Source organism: Geotrypetes seraphini, chromosome 5, assembly GCF_902459505.1.
Source record: "Geotrypetes seraphini chromosome 5, aGeoSer1.1, whole genome shotgun sequence".
Taxonomy (NCBI): Eukaryota; Metazoa; Chordata; class Amphibia; order Gymnophiona; family Dermophiidae; genus Geotrypetes; species Geotrypetes seraphini.
The window spans coordinates 16,457,228-16,471,215 of NC_047088.1; the positions used below are offsets into that span (position 1 = coordinate 16,457,228).

General features: G+C 38.5%; 1 protein-coding gene across 7 annotated transcripts in view; it reads right to left on the reverse strand.

Annotated features, from left to right (window-relative positions):
* The window catches only part of ATRX (ATRX chromatin remodeler), a 643,287-nt gene that overhangs the window by 259,379 nt on the left and 369,920 nt on the right, over nucleotides 1-13,988 (reverse strand). For all 7 annotated transcript variants that reach the window (XM_033946347.1, XM_033946348.1, XM_033946345.1 and 4 more), the window contains one exon: nucleotides 10,326-10,501. In XM_033946347.1, coding sequence (XP_033802238.1) covers nucleotides 10,326-10,501 — 176 coding nt within the window. The remainder of the gene's footprint in view (nucleotides 1-10,325; nucleotides 10,502-13,988) is intronic.

Genomic DNA, 13,988 nt, shown 5'->3' on the forward strand with positions numbered 1-13,988 from the left:
TATATAATTGGTATGCACCAAACAGGTTTTGTTGCTCACAGACACGCTTCCAATAATACCAGACTGGCCTTTCAGATGTTATACTTAACAAAAGACATGAATGATCTGGCCTTCTCTGTGTCTTTGGATGCAGAGAAAGCTTTTGATAGGGTAGAATGGACCTTTATGTATCAGGCCATGGAGTGGTTTGGTATAGGTTCGGGATTTATACAAATGATTAAAACCTTGTATAGCTCTCCTGTTGCTAGATTATATATTAATAATAATTTATCGGAAGGTTTTAAATTGCAAAGGGGGGTTAGACAGGGTTGTCCTTTGTCTCCTTTGCTTTTTGGTATAGTACTGGAACCCTTGTTGTTAGCTATTGAACAGGTAAGGGAGATTCAAGGTATTCCACGTTCTGGAAAGGAGTATAAGATATCTGCATATGCGGATGATATACTGCTTCATTTGAGGAATCCTGAGGCAACCATTCCATGTTTACTGGATTTGATTGAGAAATTTGGAAAATTCTCAGGATATAAAATAAATTGGTCTAAATCAGAAGTCCTTCCTCTAAATATACATTGAGTAAGAGGTTTATTTGATTCATTTCCTTTTATATGGAAGGAGGAAGGAATAAAATATTTAGGAATTTGGATAAAAAATACACTAGATGAGACAATGAAAGTGAATGAAAGACTTTTATTGCAAAAAGTAACAGAGTTATGTGAGCAATGGAATCCTTTACATTTGTCTTGGTGGGGAAGAGTCCAAACTATTAAGATGATGATTTTGCCTGTTGTTTGTTACCAATTGGGGATGATACCAGTTTTTTTCCAGGGGTCTTTTTATAAAAAATGGAATAGTAGTCTTACTAAGTTTATTTGGCTGGGTAAAATTGCAAGAATTGCCTTAGTGTCTTTACAAAAGCCAATTAAGGAGGGTGGGGTAAATTTTCCAAACTTCTATAGGTACCATCAATCCTATATTATGCACCAAGGTATGTATTGGGTCCTCCCAGAACTCATGGAAAAGCTACCAGATTGGTTATGGTTAGAATCGCAGCTCATGTTTCCCATTAGGCTTTGTCATCTTCTCAGTATTAAAATGCCTAGGATACGTAAAAACAATAGAATATTAATGGACACATGGAAAACTTTACGTTATATTAATAATTTAACACCTCTCCAATTCAAAAATCAACGTATCAAAATATATGGCTAAAACTCCAGGATCCAAATAGGTGGTTTTAAGATTGTCTGGAAGGATTGGATTAAAGCAGGTATACGAACCTTAAATTCGGCTTCAGACCCAACTTCAGCACCGAATCCCTATTAGCCTCACTAATCTCTAAGGTACAACAACTTCATTCTCGCAACAAATTCGCTGTACTTCTACGATTCGACCTCTCTGCAGCTTTCGACGTTGTCCATCATGATATCCTAATCTTCCAACTCTCTGAAATAGGCATAAGTTCCACAGTCCTAGACTGGTTCTCAAAATTCCTACGCTTACGTTCCTACACCGTTAACATAAACGGTACCTCATCCCCTCCCTGGAAGCCGATATGTGGAGTCCCGCAAGGCTCACCCCTCTTTTCTATCCTTTTCAATATTTACATGTCTTCTTTGAAACTCCTTCATCTATTCCCCCTGGAAACTCTCTACACCTATGCTGACGATATCTTCATCCTCCTTGAGACCGACTCGAACCTCACTAACCTCGCTGAGAACATATCAGCATATATAATGAACCTTCAATCCTGGGCACATTCTGTACAAATGAAATTGAACGAGCCCAAAACAAAACTACTTTGGCTCGGCCCAATATTAGGTCATTTACCCACCTCCATCCCATTATCTTCCGGCTCCACTCTTCAGCTTGAGTTTTCAGGCAAAGTCCTTGGCATCATCATAGACTCCTCTCTCTCCTTCAATGACCACCTCAACTTCTTGGTAAAAAAATGCTTCTTTAGTCTTCATATGCTGAGGAAAGTGAGATCGTACTTTCATCATTCTCACTTCGTCGTCCTTGTTCAATCCACCATCCTCTCTAGACTGGATTATTGCAACTCCGTCTATTTAAGCCTAACTTAAAAAAATTCCATAGACTTCAGCTAATCCAGAACGCCGCGGCCAAGCTTATTTTCGCTAAAGGCAAGTTCAACCACGTCTCCCCACTCCTGTCCAAACTTCACTGGCTCCCAGTTCACTCCAGAGTCCTCTTTAAATGTGCTTGTTTAGCTTTCAAGATCCTACATGGCATCCTCCCTCCCGTTATCCCACTCTTCTGGAACTCCTCTAACCCTAATTCCACTAGATCCTCCCAAAAACTGAAACTATCATTCCCCTCTGCAAAAGGTATATCCCGCGTAGGAAAACTAGGAACATCCCTCCCCTTTAGAACCACAGAACTCTGGAACAACCTCACATCCCCGCTCAGAATTTCAAGCTCCCTCCAATCCTTCCACAAACACCTGAAAACTTGGCTCTTTTCAAAAATCTAACACCTCCCGCTCTTTGGTACCCTGTCCCTCTTTATCTTCCTAGCTCCTTTCCTATAACCCTTCATTGTAGCTAATTTTCAACCTAACCCTGTAAACCATGCCAAGCTCTACGCTTGTGGAGATGGCGCGGTATACAAACCTAAGGTTTAGTTTAGTTTAGTTTAAATGATGTCATTTCTAATGGTAAACTGCTGAATTTTTCACAATTGCAATATAAATTTGGCCTTGATAAAAAACAAAGTTATAAATGGTTGCAACTGAAGCAGGCTATTCAGGCAGGGTTCCCTGAATGGAAATCTCTAAATAATCAATTTAGTTTAGATTTCTTATGCTTTCAGGCAGATTTTCTGGGTCACCAGGCCGCACTGTGGTATAAATTATTATCTGGCTATTCGAATAAGAAACCAAAGACTGGACTTAGAGATATTTGGAGCATTGAGATTAAGCATCAAATTAATGCATCTCAATGGCCACGTATTTGCGTCTTGGAGGCAAACATGGTTTTTCCTGTTGCATAGAGAACTCTGGACCCCTGTTCGTTTACAAAAATTGGATTGCTCCAAGTCTAATAGATGCTGGCATTGTCATCTCGAGGCTGGAACTTTAGATCATTTATTGTTTCATTGTCCATTTATTAAAGCTTTTTGGCAGTCAATTTGGGATCAAATAAATTGTATGCTAGAAAATCATGTAGCATTGTCATATGACACAATTTTATTTGGCATGTCTATGAGAGCTAAAAGCCAATTATCTGCTAATAATAATAAACTTTTAATGATTTTAACAGGAGTTGCCATTCAGCAAATAACATATAACTGGAAAGATTGCACAAGATTAAATTATTGTTTTTGGTGGAACTCGGTGTGTCACATGTATAGGATGGAAAGAGCGCTTGCAGTTCAAAATAGATATTTTAATAAATTTAAGGATGTGTGGGGGCCATTAATAAGGTATTATAATTAATAATCAGCATTTTTCCCTACTTACTTAATGTATATTGTTTTGTGGGTGGGGGTGGGTTTTGTGGTTTTCATTATCAAATTGTAAAACAAATGATCTAAATTATTATATGATATATATTATATTTGAATATAATTTTGGAAGGGTGGGGTGAGATAATCTTTTTCTTGAGAAAAATGTAGAGCTTCAAGTGATGTATATTAAATGATGATTTTATTGTACACTTGTTGAACGATTTAAAATGAATAAAGATTTATAAAAAAAATAAATTAGTTTATTAAAATTTGATATACTACCTAAAAAATGTAAATATATACAATAGAGAAGAAAAAGAAAAACACAAAGTATCATAAGAAATTAAAACACATACAAAATACATCAAGTTATAGTTTTATAGATTAAAAAAGTAACAATGGAGTATCCAACTTAGTTTAAAGGCATTGTCTCTGTCATCCTTGAGCCAACCAACAGTTAAGGGGTCTAGTCTTCTTCTCCAAATGTTAGGTCAACACCAAGTTTTAAGACTTTTCATAAATGTTTTATGTTGAATTATACCTGCTGTACATCTTTGGCAAATTTACATTATATTACATTAGTGATTTCTATTCCACCAATACCTTGCGGTTCAAGGTGGATTACAAAAGAAGTTATCTGGCCATTTCCAGAGGAATTGAAGAGTATAGTGAGTTGCTTCAGAGAATTGAGATGAGTCTTGCGGTGTTAGTTTGTCTTCAAGGATTTTTTGAATAGGATTGTTTTTATTTCTTTTCTGAACGATTTGTAGTCTGAAGTCGTTATCAGTAAATTGGAGAGTTGGTAGTCTAGTTTTGCTGCTTGTGTGGCTAGAAGGCCATTGTATAGTTCTTTTCGTTTGACGCCTCTGATTGGGGGATGCATGAACGGTTTGTGAGTTCTCCTGTGTCTGGTTGAGGTAGTTTGGATTAGGGGGTTGTTTAGGTAGGTTGGGCTATCTCCGTTTATGGTTTTAAATAGTAGGCAGTAGAATTTGAATTGCACTCTTGCTTGTATTAGGAGCCAGTGTGAGTCGAGGTATGCCACCGTGATGTGGTTGTGTTTCCTCAGTGAATAGATAAGTCTTAGTGCTGTGTTGTGAACTGTTTGTAGTTGTTTTATCATGGTTGTGGGGTAGGGGAGATAGAGTATGTTGCAATAGTCTAGAACACTGTTCTTCAACCGCCGGTCCGTGGACCGGTGCTGGTCAGCAGAAAATTCCTGCCGGTCTGCGCAGGGCCGGCAAGATTTGATTGGGGCCATTGGCAGCGTCTGGGCTGCAATGGCGACGACCAGCATCGGCGCCCCCCCGACACAATTCAAGTTCGGCAACAATCCCCCCTCCCTCCCGCAATGGCACTCAAGTTCGGCAATGGGCCTCCTTCTCCCCCCGGCATCAACAGCACTTCAAATCGGCAAAGGGGTGCTCAGCCCAAAGCTTCCCTCTGACTCAGCTTCCTGTTTCTGCCCAGGCAGTTCGAGTCAGAGGGAAGCTTTGGATTAAGCACCGCATTGCCAATCCGAAGTGCTGTTGATGCCGGGGGGAGAAGGAGGCTCGTTGCCAATCTTAAGTGTCATCGTGGGGGGGGGGGGGGGCCTTGCCGATCTTGTTGCCAAAATCGGAAAGAAAGGTGAGATGAAAAGAGAGAGATGGGCCTGTCGTAGATGGAGAGAAGGGGACAGATGATGGAAGAGGGGGGAATGAGGGAGAAGGGGCAGATGATAGAAGTGGGGAGAAGGGGAAGAGAGAAGAAGGCAGATGATGGAAGTGGGGAGAAGGGAGAGCAAATGTTGCATGGAAGTGGAGAAAGAGAACATACACTGGATGGATTGAGAGATAAAGAAGATAGGGAGGAAAAAGAAAAAGTTAGTGAGATAGTGAAGGGGTGAAGGAAGGGGATGACATGCTGTGGGTAGATATATCAAAATAAAGTGAATGTAATTGTAAATTGTTCATCAAAAAATAAATATAAAATATATATAATAAAATATGTATTAGAGTGCTCAGTGTGAAATCTTATTCAAAACCAACAGGTTTAAGGAATAAAGATGTATTGTAACTACATCATTGCACTCACCTGCCTACCTACCATCAAATCTGACTCAAAAGATGTCAAACAGTATAACAAGTACTTAGCTGGATCCTGAAGAAGATGAGATCAATGATAAATACAAAGTCCAATAATGTTGCACTCATCTTCACATGATGGAAATATAAGAATATGTACTTGTAGGTTATTGTAGGTTATTGCAGGTGTTAACAATCATGCAACGAACTGATCCATGTTGGTAACGTTGGCTTTGAAAAAATTTTTTTTTAAAAAGTGAATCCCCAAAAAAACAAAAAAGATTAAAGATCATTAAAGATTTGGAATTACTTGAGAAATTAGAAAACATCAAAAAAATAGAAAACCCAGAAGATTTTGAATTACATTATCAAGAACATTTCAAATCTATGGAGTTATATCAAACGGACATTCGTAAACAGAAAATAGCCAAGTTTAAAAGGGATGAATTTGATTACACGAAAGGGTACATATACCCATGGATGGACAAAAATAGAAAATCAAGACGTAATCGTCCAAATAGGAAACACATCACTTTTATTAATTCCTCTAGTGAATCATCCAATGAGGGGACTAAATCTACCATCCCAAACTCTGAATTTACTAATAATGTTTCAACACCACTTATTCCTGATTCTTTTTTACGAATAACAACTACAACAGAAAAACAGGCAGATTCCGGCATACAAAACAAACTCAAACCACGGAAACTGAACAAGCGTTAACATTGGTATTCAATATTTCTTCCAGATTGTTAACACCTTCAGAAATATCATTATTACAGTTAGGTTTATCATTTGTTCCGTTTACCTATTATGATTTATATGATACGCGAGCCTGGTTACACAAATTCTTTAGATCATTGAAATTAAGATTGTTTTTTGGTCAAGCTTTAACTCAATCTCAAGAGGAACCCTCTTTCACTGACTCTCATCATGTTCCTTCTTCGTGGCTTCCGCCCGGTCCTATTGACAACATGATAGGGGCGTTTGAAAAATTAGTTATACGAGATGTTGAATTAATGGAAATGGTTAATCATAAACATTATTACAACTTGACAAGAGCACAGAGACTAGCTTTGAATACTTTAACTCAGGACAGTACCATAAAAATTTTAAGAGCTGATAAAGGGGGAGGAGTTGTTATTATGGACACGGTAGCCTATCACACTGAAGCTATGCATCAATTATCTGATATGTCAGTGTATCAATTATTAGAAACTGACCCTACTAGTGAATTTCAACGAACCATCTATACTAAACTCTGTCAAGCTAATACCAATGGTATTATATCTTCTAAAGAATTTAAATACTTATATTGTAAGTATCCTTCGGTGCCAATAATCAAATTTCTTCCTAAGATACATAAATCTCGCAATAATCCCCCAGGCAGACCCATAGTTTCTTGTTGTGGTTCTTTATTAGAACCGCTGTCTCAATACATTGATTTTTATTTACAACCTTTTGTATTGACCATTCATTCTTACATCAGAGATTCTATGGATCTGTTACTTCAGATCCAGGATTTAGACATTTCATCATTCAATCATAATGACCTGATGTTAGTCACACTGGATATTACTTCACTTTATACCAGTATACCCCAACAAGCAGCCGTATAAACTATAGAAAGCTATTTGACTAAATCATCTCAAGTAGGTAATAAATTAAATCTTCTTATGTTTATGGCTCGTTTAGTGATCAATAACAATTATTTTCTTTATGAAAATTCTTATTATTTACAACGCAAGGGTGTTGCCATGGGAGCGACTGTAGCCCCTGCCGTGGCATGTTTATTCATGGCCCAATTTGAAGAAAAATATGTTTACAATTCTATATTTTTTTCCAAGATTTTGTTTTGGAAAAGATTTATAGATGATATTATTTTTATTTGGAACGGTTCTATAATGGAATTAAATCAGTTTATAAGTCAACTTAATGCAAGTGATCATAACATTCAATTCAGTGCTAATATGGAGAGATCTAATATTAGTTTTTTAGATATTCAGATCTCTTTAACATCGGGCCATTTCCATTCAACTATTCATAGGAAAAGCACTGACAGGAATTCCATACTCCATTATAGGAGTTTCCATCCGAAACAACTCAAAGATAGTATCCCGAATAGTCAATTTTTAAGACTAAAACGTTTATGTTCATCTTCTGCTGAGTATAAATCTCAAGCAGTGGTCATGAGCCAAAGATTCCACAACAGAGGTTACCCTGATCATTGTATCAAAATTGCACATAAGAGAGCTAACAATGCAAATCGTGATTGGCTATTGCTACCTAGGAATAAATCTAATCAAACTAATTCAAGAATAACTTGTGTTTTACCATTTTCTAATAAAACCTCTCATATTCAAAAGATCATTTGCAAACATTGGAACATATTAAGTTTTCATTCAGTGTTTTCTGAGGTTCCTATGTTTGCACATAAGAGAAATAAAAATCTAGGAGAATATTTTAACGTTAATTCTATCGATCAAGATGCTAATCTTCCAAGAGGTCACACAAGTTGTGGCAGGTGCAAATATTGTTGTCATTCTTTAACCATTGATCAAATAGTGGTTCCTAATATGGATAAACCTTACTATTTACGAGGTCATTCTGATTGTAATACTGCTCAAGTGGTCTATGGTATTTTTTGTCCATGTAATAAGATCTATATTGGTCAAACTAAGAGGGCCATCAAATTACGAATAGCAGAACACTTGAGCAGTATTCGTACCAACAAATCAGAAGCTCCTTTAACTGATCATTGGCAATCTACGGGTCATTCATTAAATGATCTAAAGTTTTGTGTAATCAGGCAATTCAAGTTCAATAGACAAGGTGATATCTCTCACACCTTAATATATCATGAACAACGTTTAATTTATTCTTGGAAAACAGTAATACCTAATGGTCTTAACAAAGAAATAGAATGGACCATTAGATAATTATCCAATTTGTGTTCTCTTATACATATATTGATCATTAAATTCACGTCGATTATCACGTGACTATTTGACGTTCCTATAAACGTCTTTACGTTTTTTCAGTCATCTCTGCTGAGATTCTCTGGCGTCGTGCTTCCTCCATTAGGAGTTCTGAGGGTAAATTTTAACTTTTATTTTTGAGTTCATTTGTTCTTTTTGATACATGTTCTTTGATTGATAACTGCATTTTTTCATATGTTTTGTTTAGTTCACATTGTTTCCTCCTGATGAAGCAATTTACAGTGAAACACGATCGGTGTTGAGGAAATTTTGGACATTTCAATTTTTCACATAGTGGAGTTTCTTGGAGTTCTTGGATACATGGTGATTTTTATAGAAGCAGTTAAAACAATCTTTTTGTTTTTTGGGGGATTCACTTTTTTAAAAAAATTTTTTTCAAAGTCAACATTACCAACATGGATCAGTTCGTTGCATGATTGTTAACACCTGCAATAACCTACAATAACCTGCAATAACCTACAAGTACATATTCTTATATTTCCATCATGTGAAGATGAGTGCAACATTATTGGACTTTGTATTTATCATTGATCTCGTCTTCTTCAGGATCCAGCTAAGTACTTGTTATACTGTTTGACATCTTTTGAGTCAGATTTGATGGTAGGTAGGCAGGTGAGTGCAATGATGTAGTTACAATACATCTTTATTCCTTAAACCTGTTGGTTTTGAATAAGATTTCACACTGAGCACTCTAATACATATTTTATTATATATATTTTATATTTATTTTTTGATGAACAATTTACAATTACATTCACTTTATTTTGATATATTATAAGTTAGGTGAATTTTTTAATTTAATTTTTCTCCAATTTATTTATTACTATGCTGTGGGTAGACACATGGAAAAGAGGTAAACTGAGGACTGCATAGTAAGAAAGAAATTAATTTAAATGGAGGCAGAAAATAAAGAAGGAAGACGAGAAGGAAAGGAAAGAGAGAGAGAGATACCAGAGAAAGGGGAAGGAGACAGAGATATCAGATCTGAGCAGAGGAAATGAGAAGAGAGAGATGCTAAAAACCACAGGGGAACAGAGGGAAGATGATGCATGCCAGACCAAAGGGGGGGGGGGTCTACAGGAGAGATGGCAGGGGGAGACAGACAGTTTCTGGAAGGGGCAGAGAGTGGATGGAACGGGCAGATGCTGGATTGAAGAGACAGGGCAGACACTGGAAGGAAAAGAGTGAAAAGAAGATAAAAGCAGAAACCAGAGACAAAAAAAGGTAGAAAAAAAATCATTTTATTTCTATTTTGTCATTAGAATATATCAGATTTGAAATATATCCTGCTAGAGACATAACTGGGGACTGCAAAGCCCAGGCAGTGCTTCTTTAGCTTCCAGCTGGCTTAGAACTCTCTCTGACCAGGGAGCACTCCCCTAACACTATTCCTGTCATGTATGACTGCAGTATTCTGTTACCATGATATTTCTGTGTAGCATTCTGTAATAATTTGGCTTGTTCAGTTTTCTTGATAGTAGAGGGTATATATGTGAAGGGGAAGGGAAACAGGGGTTTTGTTGGTCCTTGCTCTATATATTTGTATTTATAAAATTACAATTGTACAGAATATTGTTTCTTTTTATACTTTAATAGAATACAAGGTTCACCTGCTGAAATATAAGCCTGAGAAACAATGCTCAAAGGAATTCTATCTGTCCATTTTAGTAGGAGTGTGATGCAGAATTCTCTGAATTGTATAAATATGACCCCTATGAAAATCAGATGGTAAACTACAACTTAAGTACATATACTGTAGACCAAGATACCAGAAAAGGCAAATTAAGCAGTAACATACCTGAACACATCCTGCCAACATCTCATACAGAATGTGAGCACGCTTTTTCATAACACGGACATCCACCATGGTAGAATCTGCACACTGACCATTCTGGATTGGATTAATAAATCGATTTCTGAATTCCTTCACAGAACCAAGCAAATTTTCCTTAATAAAATTTACCATGCAGTGGTCTGAAAACAAAATTTAAAAAAAAAAATAGCATTTAAGATTTAAAGTGCAAGTTATCACAAAAGTATGTTCTGAACCGTTTATTGAGCTAACAGTTTTCCACTTGTTCCTCTGAACCTACAGCTCAATCAGAATCTAGCCTGAGATCTAGTGTCAAGTGTCATTAATTCACAACTACTCAAAGATTTTATAATCTACCCCAACTTAATTTTAGCTCAATAATACACCGAGTCCTCAGTCAAGGGCCATGCTCCAGAGATTCTTCACAGTTACAAGTTGCTGCCATTGTGTAGGGCTATGAATCCTCCTCTAGAAGCTATGAACACTGTCTCTCCAGCAGGGAAATGAATCAATATTCCTCAAGAGGAAGGAAAGATAGCTTCCACTGAAGAAGCAATCCCCTTGTTCACCTAAGAGCAATGTTAAGGGTGCCATAGTCTAGGTCAAGCATCTAAAGCCAGAGAAAATAATTAAAATGGGTGAATTTGAGCTTGCAGGGAAGGCCAACAGTATTTATTCATTAATTCTTTTTATTTTACAGGTGTCAAATAACATGTGTGTGAAGTTTTTGGAACGATTCTTACCTCGATTATCTTTCTAGGCAGACACTCCATTCCTGAACATGTGGGTAGTCAATCCCTCCTCATGAGAATTCTTGAAGGGAGCTTCATTAGCATTCTTATGCTCCACTTCCCATCCTTCTGGGCTGTCTTCAAATTCCTCAGTTCATATGAAAGCAGATGGGCAGCCCTGGAAAGGAATAGGGAGGGGTACAGGAACACTCAAAGAGAAACCTGTCTGTTCTGCTCACATCATTAAACACACAATAGATAGAAACATAGAACATGACGGCAGAAAAGGGCCACGGCCCATCTAGTCTGCCCACACTAATGGCCCACCCCCTAACTACCTCCATGAAGAGATCCCACATGCCAATCCCATATTTTCTTAAAATCTGGCACGCTGCTTGCCTCAATTACCTGTTGTGGAAGATTATTCCAGCGATCAACCACCCTTTCAGTGAAGAAATATTTTCTGGTGTCGCCATGAAATTTCCCACCCCTAATTTTCAACGGATGCCCTCTTGTTGCCGTGGGTCCTTTAAGGAAAAAGATATCCTCTTCCACCTCGATACGGCCTGTGACATATTTGAACGTCTCGATCATGTCTCCCTTCTCTCTGCGTTCCTCGAGTGAGTACAGCTGCAACTTACCCAGTCGTTCCTCATACGGGAGATCCTTGAGTCCTGAGACCATCCTGGTGGCCATTCGCTGAACTGACTCAACTCTCCGCACATCTTTTTGATAATGCGGCCTCCAGAATTGTACACAGTATTCCAGATGGGGGGTCTCACCATGAATCTGTACAATGGCATTATGACCTCGGGCTTATGGCTGACAAAACTTCTACGGATACAGCCCATGATTTGTCTAGCCCTGGATGAAGCTTTCTCCACTTGATTGGCAGTCTTCATGTCTTCACTAATGATCACCCACAGGTCACGTTCTGCTGGTCCTTGCTAGAATCTCACCATTTAGGGTGTAAGTCCTGCATGGATTTTTGCCGCCAAGGTAAATGACCTTGTATTTTTTGGCATTGAAACTTAGTTGCCAAGTCTTTGTCCAATGCTCCAGCAGGAGTAGGTCCTGCGTCATATTGTCGGGCATTAAGCTTTTGTCGGGCACTGTGCTTTCATCTATTGTGTGGTTGCCTACCATGTTGCATAGTTTGGCGTCATCGGCGAATAATGCAATTTTACCTCGAAGCCCCTCAGTCAAGTCTCTTACGAAGATGTTAAATAGGATCGGGCCCAAGACCGAGCCCTGCGGCACTCCGCTGATCACCTTTGTCGTATCGGAGAGGGTACCGTTTACCACTACCCTCTGAAGTCTACCTCTAGGCCAGTCCCTAACCCATGCGGTTAATGTTACACCCAGTCCCATCGAACCCATCTTGCTCAATAACCTGCGGTGTGGGACGCTATCAAACTCTTTGCTGAAGTCCAAGTACACGACGTCCAGGGACTCCCCTATATCCAGCTTTCTTGTTACTCAGTCAAAAAAGCTGATCAGATAAACAAAACTTAACCTTTTACAATACATAATAAGGTAAAAAAAAATCAAACAAGTCCATACTGAAGTGCAACCTGCACTAAGAGTGCAGGAGGTTTTATAGATACCCTCTAGCTTCTTCAACGCAGCAGTTGCACCCTTCTATCCTTGCCACAGATAGACAAAAAAAATAAACAAGGTATCCAGATTCCCCAAGCAGGCAAATGAATATCTGACAGGGCAGGCTTCAGGAATGGAGTGTCTGTCTACTAGAGAGAAGATCATCAAGATAATAACATAATTTTTCCTTCTAGAGAGACAGACACTCCATTCCTGAATGTGTGGGATGTATCAAAGCAGTCCCCAAGCATAGGGTGGGGACAGATGAGCCTGCTGTCAGAACTGAAGATCCAAATGCAGAGTGCTGTCTAGCTGCCATGTCCACCCTGTAAAACTTCATGAACGCATGGAGAGAAGACCAAGTGGCAACTCTACAGATTTCTTCCTGGGCCACTGCCAAAGATTTCGTCCATGAGGAACTACATTTCTAGTGGAGTGCACCTTCACAGATAAAGGTGGACATTTTCCACTTCCGATATAGGCTAAGGAAATGGCTGGATCATAAGAAAGAATAGCCTTAATGGGTCAAACCAATGATCCATCAAGCCCAGTAGCCCATTCTCACGGTGGCCAATCCAGGTTACTAGTACCTAGCCAAAACCCAAGGAGTAGCAATATTCCATGCTACCGGTACAGGACAAGCAATGGCTTCCACATGTCTCTCTCAGTAAGACTATGGACTTTTTCTCCAGGAATTTGTCCTAATCTTTCTTAAAACCAGCTACACTATCCGCTCTTACTACATCCTCTGGCAATGTGTTCAAGAGCTTAACTATTCTCTGAGTGAAAAAAAATTTCCTCAAATTGGTTTTAAAAGTATTTCCCCTGTAACTTCATCAAGTGTCCCCTAGTCTTTGTAATTTTTGATGGAGTGAAAAATCGATCCACTTGTACCCGTTCTACTTCACTCAGGATTTTATAGACTTCAATCATATCTCCCCTCAGCTGTCTCTTTTCCAAGCTGAAGGGCCCTAACTGTTTTAGTCTTTCCTCAAATGAGAGGAGTTCCATCCCCTTTACCATCTTGGTCGCTCTTCTTTGTACCTTTTCTAGTGCGACTATATCTTTCTTGAGTTAAGGAGACCAGTATTGATCGCAATACTGCAGATGAGGTCGCACCATGGAGCGATACAGGGGCATTATAACATTCTTAGTCTTGTTAACCATCCCTTTTTAAATAATTCCTAGCATTCTGTTTGCTTTTTCGGCCGCCGCTACACATTTGGCAGAAGGTTTCATCGTATTGTCTACTATGATAACCAGATCCTTTTATTGGGCGCTAATCCTCAAGGTGGTCCCTAGCATCCGGTAACTGTGA